Source organism: Stenella coeruleoalba, assembly GCF_951394435.1.
Source record: "Stenella coeruleoalba genome assembly, chromosome: 18".
In the NCBI taxonomy this organism is placed as follows: Eukaryota; Metazoa; Chordata; class Mammalia; order Artiodactyla; family Delphinidae; genus Stenella; species Stenella coeruleoalba.
This window is the reverse complement of record NC_137164.1, coordinates 937,000-962,878: the sequence shown is the minus strand read 5'-3', so window position 1 is coordinate 962,878 and position 25,879 is coordinate 937,000. Positions and strand designations below refer to the sequence as shown.

The 25,879-nt window shown below is 48.4% G+C and overlaps 1 protein-coding gene across 1 annotated transcript in view; it reads left to right on the top strand.

Moving 5' to 3' along the window:
- The first annotated feature begins 9,228 nt into the window (after positions 1-9,228).
- The window catches only part of CRYL1 (crystallin lambda 1), a 73,025-nt gene continuing 56,374 nt past the window's right edge, over positions 9,229-25,879 (top strand). Inside the window, exons 1-2 of the mRNA XM_079902642.1 lie at positions 9,229-9,817; positions 17,397-17,504. Of these exons, the coding sequence (XP_079758768.1) occupies positions 9,297-9,817; positions 17,397-17,504 (629 nt within the window). The 5' untranslated portion in view covers positions 9,229-9,296. The remainder of the gene's footprint in view (positions 9,818-17,396; positions 17,505-25,879) is intronic.

Genomic DNA, 25,879 nt, shown 5'->3' with positions numbered 1-25,879 from the left:
CGTCCAGAGCCTGTGCTCCGCAACAGGAGAGGCCACGGCAGTGAGAGGCCCGCGTACCACAAAAAAACAAACAAACAAACAAAAACTATGTTATGAGCTCTGATAGTGGTAGATCCACAGGACCTCACATACACCAGGTGTTAGGGACCGAATTGTCGCCCCCAAATTCAAATGTGGAAGCCCTGACCCCCAGGACCTCAGACTGTGACAGTATTTGGAGACAGGGCCTTTAAAGAGGGATTAAGTTAAAAGGGGGCCTCGCGGGTGCTCTTGCCACCTGGTTTCCTTCTCTCCGGGCTCTTCTCACCACCTCCTCAGCACTCTTGCATCTTCTCTCTTGCTGTCACTCAGTCTGTTTTCCACACTGCAGCCAAAGTGGTCACCCTTCAGTGAAGGTCTGATCACCTCGTTCTCTGCGCAGGACCTTTTGGTGCCCTCTCTCCCCACTGGCCTTGACCTCTGGACAAAGTCTAAACTCCATGTTGTGCCTTACAAGGCTCTTCAGGGGCCAGGACACAGGAATCTGTTGCAGCCAAGAAAAATCAATTCTTGCTAACTGAAGCAGAAAAGGAATTTTTTGGAACGATGTTGGGTAACTCAGAATTGTCAGAGAGGCTGAGGAGCAAAGTTTGGAAAAGCAACAGCAGCTCAGGCAGGCAAGGCCCAGCCAAAGTCGGCTCACAGGAGCGAGCTGCCGAAGTCATGACCAACCCTCGCCGTTTGCTCAGGCAAACCAGGAGCAGTTGGTCGCCCTGCTTAGCCGGCTGCTGCGGCCCTGCCATCTCAGTACCTCAAGGCCCTCTCGCCGGTGGACGCGCTCTCACACAGCTGTGCTCTGGCACGTAGCACTTCACCACTGGACCCTGGTTCCATCATAGCCACTGGGAACCATTTCTAACCACCCTGCCCTTTGTCTGCCTCCTGAGCCCCAGATGGGAATGCCAGCTTGCTGTGTGTCGGTCAAAGGCCGTGTTCTGGCTTCCAGGGAGCTCAGACGGAGGGTGTCTGCTCCCCGAAGCTTCCTCCCACCCATTTTGGGATCCTCCTAAAATACGAAGGGTGTCAGATGCTGGGCAGCCAACAATGTCCATGGACAAACGTCCACGACACCACTCCTCCCCTTGGCCTCCTCGCCGGCACGTCGTGCCCCGGCCATACGTGCTTTCAAGTCTTCCTCACCCCCAGGCCTTCACAGCACACTATTCTCTTTTCCTAAAATGATCTTTCCTACTGTCCTCTTAGCCTGGCCACCTCTGTCCAGAAGGCCTTCCCTAGTCGCTGAGTACTAGTTTGCTAGGGCAGCCGTAACAAAGTACCGCATGCTAGGTGGCTTAAAAACAGAAATTTACTTCCCAGTGCGCTGGAGGCTGAACTTCAAGATCAAGGTGTGGGCAGCGTGGTTTCTTCTGAGGCCTCTCCTTGGTCTGGCCGCTCTCTGCTACCCCTTCACATGGTCTCCCTCTGGGCACCCTGTGTGTCCTAATCTTCTCCTCTTATGAGGACATGAGTCACATTGGATGAAGACCCACCCACAAGGGCTCCTTTTAATTTAATCCCCCGTCTCCAAATACTGTCACATTCTGAGGTCCTGGGGGTCAGGGCTTCCACATTTGAATTTGGGGGACACGATTCGGTCCCTAACACCTGGTGTACGGTGGATCTACCACTATCAGAGCTCATAACACAGTTTTATAGTTACTGTTTATTCGTCAAAGTTTACTCAAGTACACCACAGGTGTTACCACCACTGGATTCCCACCCCAGCTTAGCAACACTTGGTTTATCTAATAAGTAATTTATTAGGCACTGTGAAAACCTTTCACCTCTTCTGCCCAGAAAAATACCATGAAATGCAGCGGCTGCCTGTTAAATATTTTAAATTATCATGGCTTTTTTTTTTTTGCCCCAAAAGCTAAAAGCAAATTAGCCTGAAAATGTAGAGTGAAATTTTTTTCTCATCTTTTTTAAAAAATAAATTTATTTATTTATTTATTCATTTTTCCCTGCATTGGGTCTTCATTGCTGCGTGCGGGCTTCCTCTAGTTGCAGCAAGCGGGGCTACTCTTCCTTGCGGTGCGCGGGCTTCTCGTCTTGGTGGCTTCTCTTTTGTGGAGCATGGGCTCTAGGTGCTGGGGCTTCATGAAACAGTGAAATTCAGTGCTTTCTACTGTCAGCATTAAGTATTTTTATTGCTCTGTGTCAGCTATATTCAGGGTCTAACAGTAGCATTTGTTCGTTTGTTCATTCATTCATTCAACTGTAAGAGTTTCACCAATGGATAAGCCAGAAATAAGGCATTCCTGGCAGATGGAAAAACGTCTGGAAGCTGCACTGTCTAATATGGTAACCATTAGCTGCTGGTAACTATTTAAAATAAAGTTTAAATCAATTCAATATAATTTTTATTTGTTTTATTTTTGGCTGCATTGGGTCTTCATTGTAGTGCATGGGCTTCTCATTGTGGTGGCTTCTCTTGTTGCAGAGAACGCGCTCTAGGCGCACGGGCTTCAGTAGTGTGGCACACGGGCTCAGTAGTTGTGGTTCGCGGGCTCTAGAGCTCAGGCTCAGTAGTTGTGGCACATGGGCTTCGTTGCTCCGCGGCATGTGGGATCTTCCTGGACCAGGGCTCGCACCTGTGTCCCCTGCATTAGCAGGCGGATTCTTAAGCACTGCGTCACCAGGGAAGCCCTCAATTTAAATCAACTATAAAGTTTAGTTCCTTAGTCTCATTAGCTGCGTTCCACAGGTGTGTGTCGGAGACTCATGTGCAAAACTTTTCCATTATCACACAAGGGTCTACAGGCAGTGCTGGGAGGATGCAGAGAACATTAAACTCACTGGACTGCACCTGAAAACAGTTGGAATAAACTATAGTAGTTTGTAAGTGCCAAAGCATGATCTAAAGAATCATCAGTGACCTGATAGTATTTTTTTAAATATGTGTGAGATAAGTTCTTCTAAATATCTGTAATAATTCAATACAGAATGTTGAGAAATGAATTATTGTTTTTGTTTTTTATTTTTTTGGCCATGCCGACTGTCTTGCGGGATCTTAGTTCCCCAGCCAGGGATTGAACCTGTGCCCCCTGCAGTGGACGTGCCGAGTTCTAACCACTGGACCGCCAGGGAATTTCCGAGAAATGAATTATTGTTGTATTTACATGTGCTCTTCAAAATTCTCCGTATGAAGAACAAGATATCACTTCACTGAAACACTGTTAGTCGCCACATTCATTCGGTTCCTGTTTGAGTGGGTTTGTTTAATTCCGGGGGCACATGGGGGTGGTTTGGGAAGATGTTAGGTTTTGTCTTTTTGAGGTGGCTTGTATATAACATTGTTGAACTGCGTCAAAAGGCAAGAAAAATCTCTCTTTTTTATTGCAAATGTGTCTCTATCCAGCAATGACTTTGAAAGGGAGATCTAAGTACTTTCTGTACAACCCCAGAAAAGAAAGTCGAGGTCCCTCAGGGTGAGGGTCCTGCCTGTCCTGCTTGCTTAACTGAGACCCCCTGCTGGTTGACTGAGCCCCTTACCTTCTGTCTTGGTTTCTCACCCTGAGCCTTCTGCCACCCCCAGAATCCTGAGCCCAGGCAGAGATGAAATCCTTGAGTGACATCTTCTCTGAGTGAATTCAGAAATCATCTGGAGGGAATTCCCTGGTGGTCTAGTGGTTAGGGCTTTATGCTCTCACTGCTGAGGGCCCGGGTTCAATCCCTGGTTGGGGAACTAAGATCCCACAAGGGGCTGCCCATGTGGCCAAAAAAAAAAAAAAAGAGAGAGAGAGAGAGAAATCATCTGGGCAGAAGCCATAGTGACTATAATGGTTATGAAATGCTGAGTTTCTGACAAGGAGCTACGATCTATCTGGACACAGTTACATTCAAGCACACGGATTCTCTAGATGATATTATACTCATCACAGCCTCTGTCATATATGGTTGTACAGGTTGTGTGCTGCAGAAGGGGGCGACATCTAAGGAGGGGTTATTCACATAATAGTTTTCATAGATTTGCTGCTTATAATAATAAAAACAATTTTCCAGAAGATGGCAGTAAAGTATCTTGTTCGAAAACATCAGTATAGTATGACAATTTTCTGGGGGTGGGAATATAGTGTTTTGAGGAAAAAGTGCCTTTTTCTTACTTACAGAAAGGTGTGAAATGGCTTATCACTTGCTCTAGGTCCTGTAGAAAATCAGCCCTCTATTACTGGCGAAAATGAACAAATGAAGTTTAATAGGTAGAGGAAAGGAAAAAGAATTATCAGGGATATATTTCGAAATTCTAGCTTCCAAAATGCCGACTCTTTGTTAAAATAATAATATCAATATATTATATGTGTTATATAGTATGAATAATACAGTGTAATTTAAGCTTTCCTAGACCTCATGGGACCGTGGGTATAAATGTGCTTTATGAAAATAGAGAGGAACCCTTTAGTTTTGAGGTACATGTTTCTGTCTCCTCAAAAGTCTCCCCCCTAAAATACAAACTGTCTTCAGTCTATGGTTCCTCCCCCAAAATACACATTTTTATAGCAGTTACAAAGCTGTCCCTGAGACCCAAATTCTCGAACACTAAGCTTTACCAGGTATGCACAGATCCTTTCTTAACTCAAAAACATAAATACCATGGCCTCTATTCTCTTAAACCTTTATATACTTACTTCTTAAGAAATATTTTAGGGGGAGGGATAAATCAGGACCTTGGGATGAACGCACACACACTACTATATGTAAGATAGATAACCAACAAGGACCTACTGTATAGCACAGGGAACTATAGTCAGTATTCTGTAGATAACCTATATGAGATAAGAATCTAAAAAAGAATGAATATATGTATATGTATAACAGAATCACTTTGCTGAACACCTGAAACTAACACAACATTGTAAGTCAACTATACTCCAATGAAACTAAAATATTAAAAAAAATATTTCAATAATCCGAGTCTTAAAAGTAAATTGGGGTCACTTAAGAGCAGAGCATTTGACCAGATATCCCAAGTGGATCTTCTCATTGCTAACGACCCTCTAGGCTGAGTGCTAGGTCCACCGAAGTTGCCCCATTGGTATCTGAACGCTTTCTTGCCTCTGGGCACACAAGCCAACCTGGTACCCTTCCTGCACCAAACACACATCAACAATTTCTCCGTGGAGTCCTGGTTCCTTTTAGTGAAAATGGCATTACAGACCAAGATTTGGGCATCTGGGGTTCAGATCAGATTTGAGATACTGGGTATTGTTAAGCCTGGGCTGTTTCAGCGAGCAGAGCTGGAAAATACCTTTTTTTTTTTTTTTTTTAAGGTGTGAGTTCTTACTGATATTTTCAATTCAATTCTAACATCACAGCATTCCTCTTTAAACTCTTTGTTTCTATAATTATATCTTATTTTATGGTGAAATCTTCCTGCTAAACGAAATCAACATATTTATTTGATTTGTCTAGAATACAAAAAAAAAAGTTAAGAATAGCAATATGATATTGGTGTGAAATATAAAACGACAAAATGAAGTTCAAGATTTTCTTGATGGCCAGTAGGCGCATGAAAAGATGCTCAACATCATTAATTATTAGAGAAATGCAAATCAAAACTACAGTGAGGTACCACCTCACACCAGGCAGAGTGGCCATCATTAAAAAGTCTACAAATAGGACTTCTCTGGTGGTGCAGTGGTTAAGAATCCACCTGCCAATGCAGGGGACACGGGTTCGAGCCCTGGTCCGGGAAGATCCCACATGCCACGGAGCAACTAAGCCCCTGCACCACAACTGCTAAGCCCCCGCACCTAGAGCCCGCACGCAGCAATGAAGACCCAATGCAGCCAAAAAGAAATAATAAATAAATAAATAATAATTTTAAAAAGAGGGCTTCCCTGGTGGTGCAGTGGTTGAGAGTCCGCCTGCTGATGCAGGGGACGCGGGTTCGTGCCGCGGTCCAGGAAGATCTCACATGCCGCGGAGCGGCTGGGCCCACGAGCCATGGCCACTGAGCCTGCGCGTCCGGAGCCTGTGCTCCACAGCAGGAGAGGCCACAGCAGTGAGAGGCCCGCGTACCGCAAAAAAAAAAAAAAAAAAAAAAAAAGAGAGAAACTGCCATTGAGGTGGTTTCATCTTAGAAATGAGTGGAAATACACAAGGAATTCAGCCTCTGAAACGTGCCCCAAATTCACCTTAGCCATCATCTGGCCCATCTTCAGTGGCTGAATACTTGGTTATATGTGCAAGATTTGTAAAAAGGAAACTTTGGCGGTGCAAACCCATTCCAATGAATAATACTTGATTTCTAATTATGTTAGAATCTACATGTTTTCATGGGCTGGATGCAGTTTTAACTTCATCAAGTTAACAGCTTCCTCTTCTGAACCACGGACCTTCCTATCATACTTGAGTCTCAGGCTACCCAAGGTGAATTTCCAAAGATAAATTAGAGTCTCATGGGACTTCCCTGGCAGTCCAGTGGTTAAGATTCCCCGCCTCCATTGCAGGGGGCACGGGTTCAACCCCTAGTTGGGGAACTAAGATCCCTCATGCTGCGTGGCATGGCCAAAAAAAGAGAAAAAAAAAAGAATCTCAGAAATCTATAACCAAGGTGTATCAAGATCAATTTCAATTAAGCTAATTAAAAGAGGGAAAAACATGTCAGAGATTACACATTTAAACTATCACCAGGAAGTTCATATGAAAACCTCTCCACAGATTCATATGGATTTCAGATGACCTGGGTTCCAATAGAACTGATGGATAAACACAAGCTGTCAATATTTATACAAGTCAAAATTCCAGTCTGAAACACAGAAACCACCCAGATATTTCAGCAGAGTGTCTATCTATCTATCTCTCTCTCTCACTCAACAGAGAATTTAATATGGAGAATTTGTTCTGTCATTCTTGGACTGAAAAGCACAGAACGTCAGGAGGGCCGCTACTCCTGGGACTCAGGGATGCAGGAAGATTTGGGGACTAGCAGAGGAGGGGCCTGGGGGGGAGTAGAGCCTCTGAGGGGTGTGAGAGGCTGTGCCTGGGGGGTCACAAAGCTGGAGGAGGAACCAGCGGAGGTCACCCGGGCGATTGTTAGGGCGACACTAGGAGGATCAGCAAGTGACCTGCCCTGTGTTTTGTCTCCAACCCCCCGCTGGTGGACCGTCACAGGAAGCCAGCGTCAGGGTCACACAACAGAACATATGTAGAAGGGTGGATGTGGAGCAGAGAGACAGCAGTTTAATAATAACTGGCACAGTCTAAACACGCTTCTAAACATGGTTGATCTTTCATGTCGCAACAGTGAAGGCCATGCTTTCTCCTAAGAAGATGCAGTTCTCTCCCCCACAGAGAGGCCCTAACCCTCTCGCCCCAAAGGGAAGAAAGAGCTAAGAGTCGTGGCACCCATCTCTGGGCAACACTCTTGGTGTCCATGTCTAATTTGTTTAAGTCTCACCTGAGGATTTTGTGACCTAATGACTAAATTATAACGTTACACACTACCAACAGCCCTTACATGAAATAATAAGGGAAAAGGAGGAGGGAGGCAAAAGAAATTAGGTCACACACACACACACACACACACACATACACACACAGATAAAAATAAGAAAAAATGAATGGCTGCAACACACACCACCTCTGCTACTGGTCAGAACATAACATTTATGACTTCTTTTTCCAACTACGTGTTGCAAGTGTACCCTCATCCAGCATCTCAGCTGATCAAGGTTTTGTGTGGTGTTTTTTTCCCTAGGTGGGAGAGGGGTGCAGTGAACCAAACATTTATTCTCAAAGGATATAAATCATCCAAAATCCTACTCCCCCCAAAATCAACTTTATTGAGGTATATATGTATAACTGACATATAATATCATACACTCATTTAAGTGTATATTTCAATGAGTTTTGAAAATTTATACACCTGTGTAACAATCACCATAATCAAGATACAGAATACTCCTATCGATGCAACATTTCCCTTGTGCTCCTCCTGAGGCATCATCCCCTGCCCCCCCAGGCCCAGACAGCCACTCATCTCCTATCCTTAGGGAGTAGATTAGTCTTTTCTCGAGTCACATGTAATTTGAATCACAGGTCCGGGTTTCCTGCTATCTGGAAGTTGAGTGTTCCTATGAGTTTTTTCATAAGCCGAAATGGGTAAATCAAAGGAGCAGTTACCTTAGGACACGTCTTGCTAAGGGGAGCACAAGATAAATGAGATGAAGCACAGATGCTCACAGACACAGTTCAGAGCTCTGGCATCTGATGCTGAGATGCTGAGTGTAGTCCCCGGGCCGCCCTTGCTGCCTGGGCCGTGCGCTGCCCCTGTAACGGCTCGCTGAAAAACAAAGGCTGAGCACTGTTTTCGATTTTTGCCTTTTTTCACGACTCCCGTGACTGCCACGAGTCTAGGGACCAGCACCTTCTTAGCAAAGAGCTAGCTAGCACTGCAGAGCAGCGAACAGCCCAGCTGCTGCCACCCCGGGAGCGCGCCCTCCAAGGTGCGCACTCTGCACGCGCCTTGACCGGCTTGCTGCCTGTGTGGCTACGGAAACCGCTCAGATCTGGGCTGGGGAAGCCTTGCAGTCCGGTACCCTCAGCACCAGGGGTACCTGACGCTCTCCCAACTACGTACCACTGTAGCATTTGTGCAGGAAAGAGGTGTGCCTCTGAAAGACTTCATTGCCGACTTGGGAACGTTATCAGTCTTCATAATTTCAGCCAGTCTGATGGGCGAAAGACGACCTCTTTGTTGTGTCACTTTTCATTCTCTTCTCTAAAGTGAGTTGAGTGCCTTTTCAAATGTTTATCGATAACTTGTGAAATTGCTCTTGCTCTGACATTCCTCTTTTCGCTCCTGACCGGGGAAGACAGAGGAAGGGCTCCGTGCGTCACCCTAGTCTCAGAGTCACGCGTTTCCGCTGCCTAATCGTCTTGACCTGGATGACTGGTGTGCCCCCGTTTGTGCTGTGTGGACAGTGTTGTCATGGGACATGTGATGCCCTTTCCTCCGGTCTGTTTCCAAAAAGAGCCAGGGGTGGCGCGGTGACGTTTCCTTCTCCTGGAGCAGAAACCATCTAGGCCTTCGGTAGGAGGAAACACAGTCTAGCTGCGGCGGGCTCCACAGCCTTCCAGTTTGCCCCTCCCCCCTCCCCCCAGCTTTTCTGCCTGCTGTCCCAAGGCTCCTGGGCCTCGGCCTCATCTGCGGAGAAATTTGGGGTCTTCCCAGAAACGAACTACCAGTGTGAACTCAGCACTAACCGTCCTCAGCTTAAGGCCTTGAGCTGGTGTGGACGGAAGTGGTGCTAATGTCTTCACACGGGAAGGGGATTCCAGTGATAATTTTGCGGGGTCCTTTAGCGGTCACGCCTTGTGCTGGTCTGGAGGTGTCCTCTCCCCGTGCACCGACTTTAGGGGCGCCGTTGGGAAATGACCAAAACAAAGTGAGTTACTGGAGTCCGAAGTGGCTGCTCTGCCACCCGGCGTCCAGTCCACGTGGTCCTCCCGGCAGCTCCTCCCGTGCGCGCCCCGGGGCGAGGGGAGGTGGATGCTCCGCGCGCCCGCGATGGGCCAGACGGCCCCCCTCACCCGACGCTGTGCTAAGCGCCCCGCCTGCCGGGCCCGGAGCCCGGCGCGCCCGCGGGGCGTGGAGAAGTGGAGGCTCCGCCCGCGCCCCACCCACGGGCCAGGCTCCCCGGCCCTGTCGCGGCTCTGGGGCGGGCGGAGCCAGTGTCCGGGTGGCGCGCGCTGCAGCTGTGGGCTTGGGCACCGCGCGGGCTATGGCGTCCCCAGCGTCCTCGGCGCCCGGTGGGGTGGCAGTAGTCGGCAGGTAGGGCTGGAGCCCGCACGGCCGGGAGGGTGGCGGCGGGGCGCGGGCGCTGTCGCCCGGGGGGCTGGTGGCGCGGCTGCGGTGGCCCCGGCGCCTTCCCGGGACCCGGCCGGCCCGGGCGCCGGCGGGGGCGCACTACGGGGCGCGGCTCCGTTTCGCCCGCGCCTCGGCCCGGCTGCGGAGCGGTGCGGGTGCGGGCGGAGTTCGGTGATGCGGCCCCAGCGGGGACAGTGACGCTTGGCGCTGCGAGTGGACGCAGAGCTGTCGGGCCGCGGGTCCGCACAAGGGTGTTCTCTCACGTTCTAGCCCCAGGGATGGGCGCTCGGAGGCACGGAGGGGCCGGCGCGGCGGGGGGCTCTCGCGCGCTCCGGCCCGAGGCTGTCACCCGGCGAACCCGCTTGGGGGCGGGGGGCGCGGCCCGCGCGATCCGAATCCGCGCCTCCAGCGTGGCGAGGGCCCCCTATCCCGAGGGCATCCGGGTTCGCCGGGGGTTGTGTGTCAGGTTAGCAGCTTAAGTTCCATCCACGGTTTTCTGGTTTGTGCTCCATCTCTCTTGTAAAACAACTGCTGTTTTAAAACACGCATCTACGTGCACCTTTCCGTTGGTAAGCTAGCATAGCAGTCTACCCACTTGTCGGTAGTTACAGTTGGTCGCTAGGCGCACCTACTGGGTGGCTCAGTGTCCGGTTACAACGCCGAGGTGCTGGCCTGCCTGACCCCCGTCACAGCCCTGTCCTGAGAACAAGTCCCTGTCCGGGTGTCTCCTTAGAGCCCTCTGAGGATGGAGACAGGACGCTGTGTCAGATTCCTTTACATGGAGAAGTGGAGTTACCTGTGCCTCTGTCCTTTCCAGGCACGTGGGCATGTGGCTGCCTCCTGAAGGGATATAAAATATAGAAAAAAGTGTACTTTGTCCCAGGCGTGGTGACTACGCTTGCCTTGCACCTTTTGTCCAGGGTCAAGTGTGTATCAACCACGGCCTGGGACTGGTGCCCTGCCGGCACCCAACAATGTTGAGCGAAGTCTGGAGTTGACTGTACAGGTGACCCTTGGACCACTCGCGGGTCAGCGGCGCCCACCGTCCATTCCCACCAGAAAAGTCAGTTTAATTGACAGTCTGTACCCAGCCCCAGATCCTGCTTCCCATAGGATTTACCATGTAAGAAAGCCTGCATGTAAGTGGCTCTGCGGTGTCCAGACCCTGTCGTTCCGGGGTCAACTGCGCCCTTCTCCGTCTCTGGTTCTTGCGGGAAGGAGATACGAAGGGGAGTCAGTTTACTTCTGATTCCTTGAGGGAGGCTGACAAAAGAATTAGACAAGGGCTGGAGAACTTCATTCACCACACGAATTAGGAGACGGTCCTGTCTCCCCCGCATTTTTTTTTCTTGGCTGTGTTGGGTCTTTGTTGCTGCGCGCAGGCTTTCTCCAGTTGCGGCGAGCGGGGGCTACTCTTCGTTGCGGTGTGCGGGCTTCTCACTGCGGTGGCTTCTCTTGCTGCGGAGCTCGGGCTCTAGGTACACGGGCTCAGTAGTTGTGGCACACGGGCTCTAGAGCGCAAGCCCAGTAGTTGTGGCGCACGAGCTTCATTGCTTCGTGGCATGTGGGATCATCCCGGGCCAGGGCTCGAACCCGTGTCCCCTGCATTGGCAGGCGGATTCCTAACCACTGCGCCACCAGGGAAGTCCCTCCCCCACACCTTTAGCACCTCCGAAAGCAGCCATCTCTGCTTCTGCGGCAGCCCTGCTTTCCTTCCCTTCTTCCTCCCTCCTCCCTGTCCCCTCCTCTCCCCTCTGGTCCCTTTCTCTCTCCCATCTCCCCTCCTGTACCCCTTGTCTCTCTCTCTCTCTCTCTCTCTCTCTCTCTCTCTCTCTCAACCCCATAGGTCATTCCAAGGGGCATCCATTCAAAAGATGGGCCTGGGGAGTGTGAATTAATTGGCTAAAACCTGGTTCACTTTCATTCTTGGATTTCAACAGACCAAAATATACATATTTCAAAGTTTAGAGAACATACTGGGCCATTGTTTTTCCATTTTATCTTAATAATTACCAGACTCCCTCTTAAAAGTGCACGCTAGGAATACAACCCCTATTTAGTTCTTTTCCATTGATCTTTTCGTCAAGGGCACTTAGCTTTCCTGAGAGCATGCAGGGTGAGCCCCTTCAGAGCAGTGGGCCTGAGAGAGTAAGAGTGTGTTTTTGAAGAATTAAGAAAGGAGAGAAAACCCCCTTGGGTCCAGGGCTGTGCGAACATTAAAGGGGGAGAATCTGGAAACGGCAGCTTTACAAAATGGCGGTAGAGATGGGTCTCCCCGAATCCATCCTAGCGGTGTTGCCAGGCCTTACAGACCACGGTGTTTCTGAGCCGAAATATGACTTCAGAGCTCCGACGTACACTGCACTGTGTTCACTGAGGTTTTAGGCCTTGAGCTTTGAAGGTAGGATCTGCCCAGGAAGGCCAGCGTGGTCGTGGTCGTGTGTTCCTGGTGTGACCAGCCAAGGTCCTTGGACTCTTTAATCAGCAGAAATTGATAAGGTGCCAGAGGAGAGACTCAGGCAAGGCTTTACTGGGACTCGTGCTGAGGGGGTGTGGGGTGGTGGTGACCTTTTTCCTTACACAGGGCGAGGGTGTGGGCAGATCCACGGTCCGCCAGAGGGGCGGCTCAAGAGGTCTGCCCACCCCCCTGGTGGTGCTGTGTGCAGTGGTCATGCACAGGACCTTGCCCCTAGCACCTCAGATGAGGCCGTTGGGTCTTTGGCCTTTTTGTATCTTGTTCATAATTTGTCCCCACTGCTCATGCGCGCAGTTATTTTTAGGTCCCTATAGTGTCTTTGTATCTGTAGCTCGAGGAGAGGTGTGTACGCAGGTGTAAGCACTGCGGCAAAGGGTCCCGGGTCCCGGGTCCCAGCCTGTCTCACTGGGGCCCCATGTGCCCTCTTGCTGTCCCCTTTTTCTGGGCACACTCCTCTAGGACTGAGCTCAGGGACCAAGTCCTCCAGGAAAAGTTCTGCTTCTGGGACCCTCCCCTTAGGGTAGAAACTGTCATCTCCAATTGTATGTCCCTCCTGCCTGGTCCTAGTAGACAGATGTTTGAGCTATTGTAGCAGAGATGTGTAGCGGGAAGGCTTGCTAGGATGTTGTCCTATATCACGCTATGCATCCCCTGAACTTGTTTTCATTTATTTTATTCCAGAATTTTACTTTGAGGTGACTACGTACATTCTTTATAAGAAATTTTGTGAGGCATACATTTTTTCCTGCTACTTCTGCATTAAAGCACAAGACACACAGACATATACACAGACGCACAGAGCAAACCCTAGGACGCTCCAGCTGCCTGTCGTCAGCTCAACACTAAACACGCTTTTCCTAGAAATATTTAATAGCTCTTATTGGCAAATATTCCGTAGCCAACTGAGATTAAGACGGTTTTACTTCAACTTTTGGCCAGTAAATAAGTAACTGTAGAATGGAAAAGTACTTTAAAAAGTATCTAGAGTGGACTTGTTCAAAGCTAAGTGCTGTTAATGATAAAATTAGAATTGAACCAATTTTGTTACTTCACTTTTCTCCCTGGCTGCTTTGCTGCCGTGTAACAGAATAAGTTACCTTTGAATAAGCAGCCTTTGAAATACCAATTCAGATCTATGAATTTAGAAGCTTTAAGGCGCGGTCCCCAACCTTTTTGGCACCAGGGACCGGTTTCGTGGAAGACTGTTTTTCCACGGACCAGGGGCGCAGGGGAAATGGTTCAGGCGGTAACGGGAGCGATGGGGGACGGCAGATGAAGCTTCCCTCGCTCACCCGCCACACACGTCCTGCTGTGTGGCCCTGTTCCTAAAAGGCCGAGGACCAGTACTGGTCAGCGGCCCGGGGGTTGGGGACCCCTGCTTTAAGGCATTAGTCATAACGGTAAGGACCCGTTCTATTCCCCAGGCTTGTAGGGGTTCAGGAAAAGTTAGCAAGATGTCACTGGCTCTAAGGCCAGGAAGCTAATTGTATTTGGGCCCCAAGTAAGGTAGTGCTGGGGACCGGAAAGCCGTGGGAAAGCGGTGAGCCAGATGCTGCCCCTCCCTCTGGGGTCTGGCTGTGACTCCCTGCTGCACCTGTGCCCGCCCTCCTGCCCCCGCCTGCCCACCCCCACCGCTGTGTCCCCAGCGTTATCATCTTTCAGCCCCAGTAAGTACCTGATGCTCACGTACAGTTTCCATAGTTTAGGCCCAGCTTTAAGGAGATGGGGGCTCAGTCCTCTTCAAGCACAGGGTGCTGGTGTCCGCTTCGTGGTGTCATCGGTGACTGACAGCTGGGGGAGGGGTCCCCCAGGAGTGGGCCTTCTGCTCTCCACCCCTCCTCTAGGGGAATATAGGCCATACAGACCTTGAAACCCACGACAATAAAAGTAAACTGACTTTGCCTTTAATGCCTGTTGTATGGAATACAACTCATCTCTCCCCAACTTTTTTAAATTTTATTTTATTTTTTAAATTTTTTATTTATTTATTTTATTTATTTTTTTTTTTGTGGTACGCGGGCCTCTCACTGTTGTGGCCTCTCCCATTGCGGAGCACAGGCTCCGGACGCGCAGGCTCAGCGGCCATGGCTCACGGACCCAGCCGCTCCGCGGCATGTGGGATCTTCCCGGACCGGGACACGAACCCCTGTCCCCTGCATCCGCAGGCGGACGGACTCTCAACCACTGCGCCACCAGGGAAGCCCTCTCCCCTTTTATTATGAAAATTCTCAAACACAGAAGAGTTGAAATATAGAAAAAAGAATACCCACATACCCACCTCTGTATCCAACAATGGTTAAAAAAATTTGCTCTATTTGCCTTTTCGGTATATGATTTATTTAACCAATTCTGAATATTAGAAGGTTAGTTTTTACTTTTTTGCCAGTACAAATTCTACCTTGAGTAGCTATTTGTGTGCATTGCTTATATTAACCTAAGATAAATTCTGGAAGTAAAAGCCCTGGGAGCTGGGGAGGGGGGTCCCCATCTCCTTACCAGCACTGAGTGTGATCCGCCTCTGCCACCTGATCGGGATTTATCTGCTGTCGTTGAACTAAGGCAGTAAAGTATGTTTCCCAGTTAGTTTGTTCACGTACTTTATTCAGGTTCCCCCCTTTTGTTTGGCATGTTCATCTTTTACTTTTGAGCTTGTAGAACTTTTTGTGTCTTTATCTATTACAAATATTATTTCCTTTTGGACATTTGTCTTCTGTTGATTCTTTTAGCCATAAACAAAGTTATGAAGATGAGTTAGTTTACCTGGCAGCCAGTATTCAAGCAGGAGCATCATGGCGGCCTAGAGTGTGGTGAAACATCTTTGATGGGAAGGTTGGAACAGTAGCATGAGATCTGTCTCCCAGTGCATTTGTCGACCACGAGGAACCACAACCTCTGGGAGATTGACATGTGACTGACTTCTGTGTGAGCCCAGCCTGGGAGCATAGTTGGGGATGAACTAGGTGACCCAATGCCAAACTAAATACAAGGATAAATGATTGAATTATAGTTCTAGACATCGTTTAAGTTGCTGCTGCCCCTTAGACCAAGAATGCAAGCCACAAAGGCAAGCCACGTGCATAATTAAATTTTCTAGTAGTTACATTAAGAAAGTAAAAAGAAACAGGTGAAATTAATTGTAATATATTTTATTTAACGTAATATTTCCAAAGTGTTATTGTTTCAATGAATAATTGATATAAAGATTATTGATGAAATAGTTTACGTCCTTTTTTGGGGGCAGTCTTCAAAATCCAGTATGTTTTTACACTTGCAGTGCATCCCAGTTCCGATCAGCCAGTTGTTGGTGGGTCAACTGGGATGACCAGCATGAATGGTACTGGCCTTTACCTGCGCCTTGCAGCTTGGAGAGAGAGAGAGGAGAGAGAGAGAGAGAGTGTGTGTGTGTGTGTGTGTGTGGACGAGGATGTCCTCATGCAGGACTATCTCGTTCAGACTCTGGCTTGGGCCCTGCAGGATTTCTTTTTTCCTCCTATGCTCTAGAGCAGCTCTGCAAAGATGGAAATGTTCTGTCACCCCTGCTGTCCAAGGCGGTGGCCGTGATCACATGTACCATCGAGTACTCTGAAACGGGTCTCTACTGTGGATGGACTGAATTTTCAAATTTAATTCTTCTTAATTTAAATAGCTGCGTGTGGCTGGGGTCCACTTTATTGGACAGTGCGGGTCTAGGGCACTGAGGGTTTAACAGAAAATTTGTTTGTACATAACATGTAACTTTGCATTATTTCATAGTGCGGAAGAATCTGGAGTACAACCTGCTGTGTAATGCTGCTCCCTGCTCCAAAGTTGCATAGAGATGGTTTTCGTTGTTTGCACTCGGCATTTGGGACCAGTGGCTTCACGGAGATACCTTGAAACCAGACAGTGGCCCCTCTCCGGGCTGCCTGGTTGGATTAGGGGCTGAGCGCCTGGGACCGTGGAAGGATTTTGGTCAAGAGGAGGCCTGCTCTGCGCCTCCCCTCAACCACTCTGAGGCTGGGAATGTTTCTGAACCTGAACTGTAGATTAGCTGAGTTGGGGGGAGGGGGGCTGGGGGGCCGGAATGGGAAGAGTCCTCCTTGGAGCCTGTCTCCAGGCTACTGCTCTGGCCCCCCTTCCCCGGAGCTGCTCACGCAGTCACCATGGTGAAGCCTGTGGGCCGTCTGTTCCATCTACTGGGAAACAAATGATGCGCTTTGCTACGGTTCCCCGAATGCTGGGGAAACAGAGACTCGGGGTCAGAGATAGAGGGTTTCACTGATCACAGCAGGCCAACAGCTGAGCCCCCCTTTGCACTGGCTCCCCTTTCCTCTCAAGTCCCACGGGGCGACGTCAGGGGGTCCAGGTGGATCCGTGCAGATTCAGTGAGGATGCTTCAGGGGAGGGACGCTGAGCCCGCTTCCTTCATTGGAGGTGATATTAGAAACCAAGGTTTGGGCGCTCTGCATTCATTTCTTTTCTTTAAATTAAAAAATATATTTATTTATTTGGCTGCACCGGCTCTTAGTGGTGGCATGTGGGATCTTAAGTTTCAGCGTGCGGACTTCTTGCGGCCTGCATGTGGGATCCAGTTCCCTGACCAGGAATCGAACCCGGGCCCCCTGTATTGGGAGCACGGAGCCTTACCCACTGGACCACCAGGGAAGTCCCGAGATGTGAACAGTTTTTATGTTGCCTCAAGTGCTGGTGGTGGTAGCAGAAATTATTTATTGGAGGAGGAGAAGGAAAATGCTGTCTCTGTTCTTCAGATTCAGTTACTTGTCTGACAGTGGTCAGTTGGGGGTCCCCAGAGGGGCCTTTCCCCTGGGCTCCCTGCCCCCTCCCTGCTGGAATTTTGGTCTCTGCCATGCCCCCCGCGGGGTCTGGACGGGCACTGGAGTGAGGACTCAGGAGCTCTTGCATGGAAGCAACAGTTTAAGTAGATACCGCTGTTAGAATGTATAGTTTTAAGATATCAAAGATTTTAGGAATGGGGTGCCGTGTAATTTGAAACTTTCCTCCTGGGCCGGGAATGGAAATGCTCCATTTTCAAGCTAACGGGCGGCCTCTCAATGTCTCTCCCTGCAGTGGCCTCATCGGGCGAAGCTGGGCAATGCTGTTCGCCAGTGCAGGCTTCAAGGTGAAACTGTACGACATTGAGCAACGGCAGGTAGCATACGCCCTGGACAGCATCAGGTGAGTCCACTGTACCTGCGGAGGAATCCAGCAGCCCGTGGCCTCAGGTGGTCTTGTTTTCCGTGTCCTCAAGGCTGTTAGTCCTGTGATTTCACTCTCCTTCGCTGTCGCAGCCTTGGAGCGGGTGAAGGCCAGGCTGATGGAGAATGGGATTCACACCAAAGCAGGGACTCAGATTTTGAGGACAGGACTTAGGGCAGTGAAGACATGTGAGGGGCGTGGAGGAACTGAGTGTAGACCCTCAGCTTCCAGCCCGAGTGAGTCAGGGAGCTGCTCTCCTGTGTCCCACGCCCTGGAGCTGTGTGGACTCTGCGCTTCAGAGAAAACTTAGGTCTGTGAACAGTCAGGAACCCACTCAAGGACATAGTAGGACACAGAGTCCAGCCGTGGCTTATCTGACATGCCAAGGACAGGCATCCTCGGCATTTGTCTATACTGTTCGTTTTATAGAGATTCTGCAAGTATTACTTTCCATGTTAAATATATACAAAAGAACAGGTCGCTTATACTAGTTTATGAAGACTGGAGTAAAACAAACATTCATGAACTTGAGGTCTAGAGTAGTATTATCAAAACCCTGTGTCCACCTTTTGAATCTGACCTCCATCTTCCTTTATTTTGTATCTACCATTACCTTGCCTAAAAAGAAGTTTTATCATATATTTGTTTCCCTAAACAATATATAGTTTAGTTTTGCTTGTTTTTGTGCTTTATAAAAATATTTTTGTGAGATTCACCCATGTCATTGCTTATAGCTGTAGTACATCTGTGTCCATTGCTATATAATATTCTGCTGTGTGACTTTGCTGTTATTTATTTATATTTTATCCTGAGGAACGTTATAGCTGTTTCTAGTTGGGGGCTAATGTAAACAGTGCTGCATTATTATCCTTTCGTATGTCTCCGGGTGCTTAAGGGCAAGAGTGTCCACAGTGAGATTGCTGGGTCTGTTTTCCTTCTGGGATTCTGATTATATGTATATGGAACCAACTCATTCTAGCCTTCACATCTTTTAAAGTCTCTTTCAACTTTCCATCTCCCTCTCTCTTTGCAGGACATTCCGGGTACATTCTTTAGATCTTTCTTCCAGTTTACTGATTCTAGTTTTAGCTGTGTCTAATCTGTTATTTAAACCATCCACTGAGTTTATTTCAGTAATTAAATTTCCATTTTAAAAGTTCTATTAGCTTCTTTTCCAAATATACCTGCTCATTTTTAATAGTTTCTCATTGTTTGCTGATTGTTTGTGGTTCCATTTTTCAAACCTTTGAGCGTTTAATACATGATTGCTTTATATTATATATCTGATAATTCCAGTACCTGGGGTTGTCTTAGATCAGGTTCCTCAGAATCGGAACCTGAGACAAAGATTCCAGGGCCAGTGATTTATTAAGAAAGTGCTTCTGGGAGAAACCAGTGAGGGACTGGGGTCGGGATAAGGCAGACAAAGGTAAGATTTTGGGAGGAGATCCAGCCTCAGCGAGTTTGCGTGGGAGTCCTGGAGCGTAAAGTGCTCTGCAGAGTTTTCATCCCTGGAGGCTAGGGAGCTGCCTTCACACTCCTGCCTGGGTGTGACTCCCAGGCTTCTGGGTCCAGGGTGGTGCCCTGAGGGAGGGGGCAACGAAGAATTCACAAGCTGGGGGGATGGGCTGGTAAAGGGGATTCGGGGAGATCTGGGGGATCCCCCATGCCTCCACTGCAGAAACCATTGGGGAGTTTGAGGTAAAAACATTCTTTCCTGACTTATTCCCACTTTCATGAATTCAAAAACCCTGACTGAGCACCTCCTGTGTGCTGGGCACGGAGGCTGAAGATTAAGTGGCAAACACAATAGACTAAGACCCCAAACCTCGAGGGGAGGGGAGCGGAGGGGGGCGGACAGTCCAAAGGAGTCACTGGCATGCTTGGTGTCTCAGCGTCAGCTCTGGCAAACCAGGCAGCTGGCCAAATCCGGGCTGCGGTGTGTTTGGTGTATCCTGTGAGCTAGGATTGAATGTAACACTTTTAAGGATTATAAAATAAAAAAGAAGAAAAGTATGTAACAGAGACCTCATGTGGCCACAAAGCCTGAAATATCCCTATGTGGCCCTTTACACAAGAATCGCTCGACCCACGTGTTTAATAGTTGAGATTCCGGTTTCCACTCCTGACGTGTGGGTTTTCCCTGACCAAGCAGTTCTCCGACCCCAGTTGCCCGTCCTACGACTCAGCTCACTTCTGAGATGCCATCAGGCTCCGCAGGTGAGGGACTCGGTCCCGCGAGCCCCTCAATCCAGACGCCAGTTAAGCCCAGTTGTCACCTGTGCTCCCGCCCTGTGGATCAGAGGTTCCCACAGCCCCCTCCTTGGCTTTGCTAACCGTGGCTAGAGCGGCTCACGGGTCCGGGAGACTAGCTACTCACTAGATTTCTGGTTTATTACCTACGGTGTTAGGGCTGCAAGTCAACAGCCAGATGAAGAGAGGCGCAGGGGACACGTGGAGGGGCGGGGAGTGTTCCTGCCCTCTGGGGACCCTCCCCTGAATCTCCACCTCTTCAACCTGGAGGCTCTCTGAACCCCGTCTTTGGGTTTTATGGAGGCTTCATCATTTAGGCACTGTTGATTAAATCCATTAAATCATTGCCCGCTGGTGACTGAACTCACTCTCCGCCCCCAGGTCAGGGGCAAGGCTGTAATTACTGGGATGGTGCCACAGGCAACCAGCCCCTGTCCTGAGGGGCTTTCAAACGTCACCGCATTAACATAACAAAAGACACATTTGTTGCTCTTTTCACAGGAAGTTCCAAGAGTTTTTAGGAGTTCTGTGCCAGCTCTGTGAAGACCAGCTACATCTTTCTTATTGTAAGTCACAGTATCACAGCAGTAGTAGGTGCTAAGAAGAAAAACAAAGTTTGCGGTGGTTTATCACGGTAGGGGTGGGAAAGTGTCCCCTTCTTCCCTTCTAGGTTCTTTGGCTGGTCTGATAATTAAACTGATACAAGGCAGATTAACAGGAGAAAACCAGATGTAATTATGTACAGAGGGGAGCCCCCCAAAGCCATCAGGACTCCCCAGGCTTAGCCGGGCAGCTGAGGCTTCTGTAAATCCTGCCTGGGCGGGACGTCAGGATACCGAGGAGGGAAGGCCTTTCCCGGGAAGGAGAGGAGGCCTTGGGATAACAAAGGCTGCCCTATTGTGCAGGGGTTTCTCAGGTAAAACTGTCTCTTCTGACCCAGGCCCCCTTTCCAATGTAAATGTAGGCAGTTGAGGGGGAAGGAAAGAGCCTTTCCTGAATCTGCTGGGTTTTGATTGCTTTTATCTCAAAACAGTCCTTGTGCCAAGGTGGCATATTTTGGGGTGAAAAAACCTGTTCCCCTTCGTTGCCTTGTGTGTTTGGTGACCTCTGAGCTCGAATGAGTTTGGCCGTAGTCTGTGGAAAGCCTGGGCCTGCACTGGACCTAGTGGAGTGTACTGCAAACTCTCCGCTGGGGGTTTTCTCAGTCATGCTCCTGGGTCGGGGGACTGAGGGTCTGACTTTGTCTCCTTCACTCCTGACCCGGGGTCTCAGACACAGGCCCCTCGTGCATGTACCCTTAGGACAACCCTGCCTTTTGCTGGCTTCAGTTCTTTTGTTTTTTTAGTTGATAAATATTTTTTTAATGAAACAGCTCCTTTTTAATACCTACATTTTCTCTTTTTATTTTATTTATTTATTTTTAAAATATTTATTTATTTATTTGGTTGCACTGGGTCTTAGTTGTGGCAGGCGGGCTCCTTAGTTGCAACTCCAGGGGTCCTTAGTTGCAGCTCGCCAGCTCCTTAGTTGTGGCATGCAAACTCTTAGTTGTGGCATGCATGTGGGATCTAATTCCCTGACCAGGGATCGAACCCAGGCCCCCTGCATTGGGAGTGCGGAGTCTTATCCACTGCGCCACCAGGGAAGTCCCTCTCTTTTTTAAAACAGATCTTTTTATTTAGAGCAGTTTTAGGTTCACAGCAAAACTGAGGAGAGGTATAGAGCTTTCCTGTGTCCCCCCCAGCCCCAAACACATGCACAGCGCCCCCACTGTCAACATCCCTCACCGGATGGTACATTTGTTACAACTACAATGACACATCATCATCATCCAAAGACCACAGTTAACATCACAGTTCACTCTTAGTGTTGTATAGTAAGTCCCCTACACACGAGCCTTCAAGTTGCAAACGCGTGTTCGCATGTCCATCCACGTAAGTTAGTTCCCCTGTCCGGCGTACACTGTCACGCGTGTGCATCCTGTACAAGTGGACGGCCACTGTGCTTTTGTGTACCTTACTGTACAGTACTGTCTAGAGTACAGTAGTACAGTATCTTCATTTCAAGCCCAGGATGTCCGGAAGCAGGCGTAAACGCAGCGGTATATATAGCTGATTGTGTTAGTTGGGTACCTAGGCTAACTTTGTTGGACTTACGAACAAACTGGACTTACGAACGTGCTCTTGGAATGGAACTCGTTTTGTATGTAAGGGACTTACTGTACATTCTGTGGGTTCAGACATATGGACATGTATCCACCATTATAGTATCATAAGGAAAAGTTACTGCCCTAAAAGTTTCCTGTGTTATCAAATGAAACTTCACGTGCCTGATGCACAGTGAGGCCCAAAAAACCAAAATGGCAGAGTATGGAGCAGAGAAAGGTTTACTGCAGGGCCAAGCAAGGAGAACCGGCGGCTTGTGCTCCAAAGACCCGAACTCCCCAGTGGTTTTTAGGGAAAAGTCTTTAATAGGCAAAATTTGGGGTGAGCGCTTCAGGGTGTGGGACTTCCTTCTGATTGGTTGGTGGTGAGGTAAGAGGGCGGAGCTTCAGGAATCATGTGCTCAGCCTGAAGTTACCATCCTCCACCTGGGTTCTGCAGAAGAGCTCAGACAGGTATTGCGATGTGTATTCCTTGAGGAGGAAGGAGGAGGGACCCCGCCCCAAGGCTGCGCTATTTCCTGACTGCTCCTCCCTGGTCTCTGCATCCCCTCCCTTCCCTGATCAGCAACTGTTTGAAGCTGCCCTTTGGAACTCAGGGAAGGTCTATGAAGCTGAACCCTTTTTCCTGCCAACAAGAAAAGGGGACACAAAAAGGCTTTTGTACCCGGGAGGGCCCCGCAGGGTCCTGCTCCATTTCACCTGTGCTCCCTCCTCCCAAGCCCTTGTCAGCCACTGAGCTTTATACTGTAGCAGTTTGGAATCACAGTCTGTAGCCTGTTCACGTGGACTTCTTTCATTTAATAATATGCACTTAAGTTTTCCCCATGTCTTTTCATAACTCATTCCTTTTAGCACCGAATAATACTCCATTTTTGGGATACACCGCAGTTTATTTATCCATTTACTTACCGGAGGACATCTTGGGCGCTCCCACATTTTGACAATTACGAACCAAGCTCCTATAAACGAACATCCACGCAGGTTTTTGTATGGACATGTTTTCAACTCCTAAGGGTAAATACCAAGGAGTACAATTGCTGGATCATATGGTAAGAGTTTTTTTTTTTTTAAATAGATTTCCCTTTTTAAAAAAAATACATTTATTTACTTGCTTATTTATTTTTGGCCGCATCAGGTCTTCGTTGCTGCACGCAGGCTTTCTCTAGTTACGGTGAGCGGGGGCCACTCTTTGTTGCGGTGCGCGGGCTTTTCATTGCCGTGGCTTCTCTTGTTGTGGAACACGGGCTCTAAGCACAAAGGCGAAGTAGTTGTGGCGCTCGGGCTTAGTTGCTCCGTGGCATGTGGGATCTTCCCAGACCAGGGCTTGAACCCATGTCCCCTACATTGGCAGGTGGATTCTAACCACTGCACCACCAGGGAAGCCCTAGAGTGTTTTTAAAAGACATCAAAGGAACAAGGCAGCACAAAGAACTTAGTATTTAATTTAGTGGAGGATGAAAAAATATTGATAGTTAATCTAAGAAAGAAGTGGAAAATTTTATTTGAGCCAACCTGAGGATTATAACCCAGGAAACAGTCTTTCAGAAAGTCTGAGGACTGCTCCTCCTGTGAGAGGTCAAAGCACAGTTGTGTAAGTTTTTGGGATGAAGATGAAGGGTTATATGTCAAGTATGCATATTTGTTATTGAACTCACTGCTCAAAAGCCACTACTGGAGAGACCACTGTTGGTTGGAAAGGAAAGGTTGCTTTATTCAGGAGGCCGGCAACCTGGGGAGAAGGTGGGGTCATGTTCCAAAAAAAAAAATCCAAAGATTCTCCTCAACCATGAAATTAAAGGGAGAATCATTGGGAGAGGGGGTCAGTCTTCCTCGTCTCCCACTGTGTGCAGACTTTCTTCTGATTGGTTGGTGGTGAGTAAAGGGCGGAGCTCCAGGAATCTTGAGCTCAGCCTGAAATTGCCATCCTCCACTGGGTTGGGGCCTTAGTTCCGGTAGAAGAACTCAAGGTATTGTGATGTATATTCCTTGAGGGGGAACCAGCACCCTGCCCTGGTTTCTCTGCCCTGGGCAGAGAAAAGTTTTATGTTTAAATTTTCCTTGAAATTTACAAATGAAGTTTATAAATGTATAGATTAAATGTATAAATAAGTTCATAAATTAAATTTGTAAATAAATTCATAAATAAAATTCCTTGAAATACGAATTTTATTTCATCACGGTGACGTAGGGAGCAATAGGAATTTATCGTGAGTGTAACAACCATTAAGGGGAATACAGTCTAAAGAACTTTGAGGAATTTGTGGCGTTCCTAAGTAGGTGAAATTACACTGACTTTGATAAATTTATCTTTTGTTCCCACATTAGTGGTTTGTCTGAGTCGGGGCACAGGGAGTCCCTATGGGGATGGTAGTGACAGTCGTGCTGGGCCTCACAAGCTGGGGTTTTACTTGGCTTTCTGGCAAGCGTGTTGGTGGAGGCGGTTTGGAGCTGAGAGTTTAGCTCAACAGCAGGCCCAGGGTTGGAGGGAAGCCCAGCCTGGAGAGGCGACCCTGAGCCAGCCCGGTGCGGGCTGCAGACCAGCTCGGAAAGGCCAGACAGTAGAGCTTTAGGCCTTTCAGTTCCTCCTTGTGGAGCTGAAGCTGCCAGTCCGTGTGCAAACAAGGGGCAGGCCTGCGTCCCAGCAAACTTAGTGTGTTAGCACTAGCTTTGGAGTCCATAAAATTGTCACACGTCACAAAGTATTGTTTGTTTGTTTGTTTCAACCATTTAAAAATGTAAAAATCGGGCTTCCCTGGTGGCGCAGTGGTTGAGAGCCCACCTGCCGATGTAGGGGACATGGGCTCGTGCCCCGATCCGGGAAGATCCCACATGCCGCGGAGCGGCTGGGCCCGTGAGCCATGGCCGCTGAGCCTGCGCGTCCGGAGCCTGTGCTCCGCAACGGGAGAGGCCACAACAGTGAGAGGCCTGCGTACCCCAAAAAACAAAACAAAACAAAACAAAAAATGTAAAAATCATCATTCTCTCTCAGGCCTTATGGGAACTGGACTGTAGTTTACTGACCTCTACGCTTTTCAGTTCTGTTATCGTTTCATGTTTTATTTTGTAGACCTAGTTCCAGCGCAGCTGTAACCAAGAGCAAACTCTTATGATTCCTCATTGAAAAGTCCTTTGTCCTGCTTCTTGGGGTATTTGTATTAATAGGCCTTATTTTTTAGGTGTATCATTAAAGATCTTGGCCACTTTTAAAGTCCTTTCAGTTATCAGGGAGAACATGGGGAAATTATAAGTAGGGTTTTCTTGTTGCTTTTTTTTTAGGCCAGATTAAAGGCTTTCCTATTTTCCTACTACTTTGCTTAATTAAGATCTAATACTTTAAACTATTATTGGTGGCCAATTAGATTGGCCTGTAAGATTTTTCAACCAAAAAAAACGAAACAAAACAAAAAACACCAAACCAAAACAATTACTATTAGCATCCTTGTTATAGAACAAGCAAGTGTACTGAATTCTTATGTGTCTTAAGACTTGAGTACACACAGATCTTTCCTCATACAGTGGCTTTGTTTTCATAACCCACATATGTGTAAGTCGAGTTCACTTTAATATGCAGAACTGGTTGTACTTCTGACAGGAAGTGGGATTTCGGGATATCTTGTGACTGCCTCTGCTCAGATTGTTGCTGGCAAAAGCCTCCGGGAGAATTGGGTTTGAGTGCTGTCTGGTCACCCTCCTAGGTGGGGCACCACTCAGTTTTAGGTATTGTGACTAACGTAAGGCCACCTGCCCCCCTTTCTTAAATCAGGGGATTTTCAAATGTGCCATTCCTGCACCGGAGACCAAGTTCAGAGCCTCGAATCCAAGCCTTACTTTTGGTAATATTTTGGTCAGGAAGATGAGTTCTGAGTGTCACAATCTTTTCAGCCAGGAAAGAATTGTCACTGCTTCTTTCAGTAAGAAAACCATCAGCCTGCAGGCC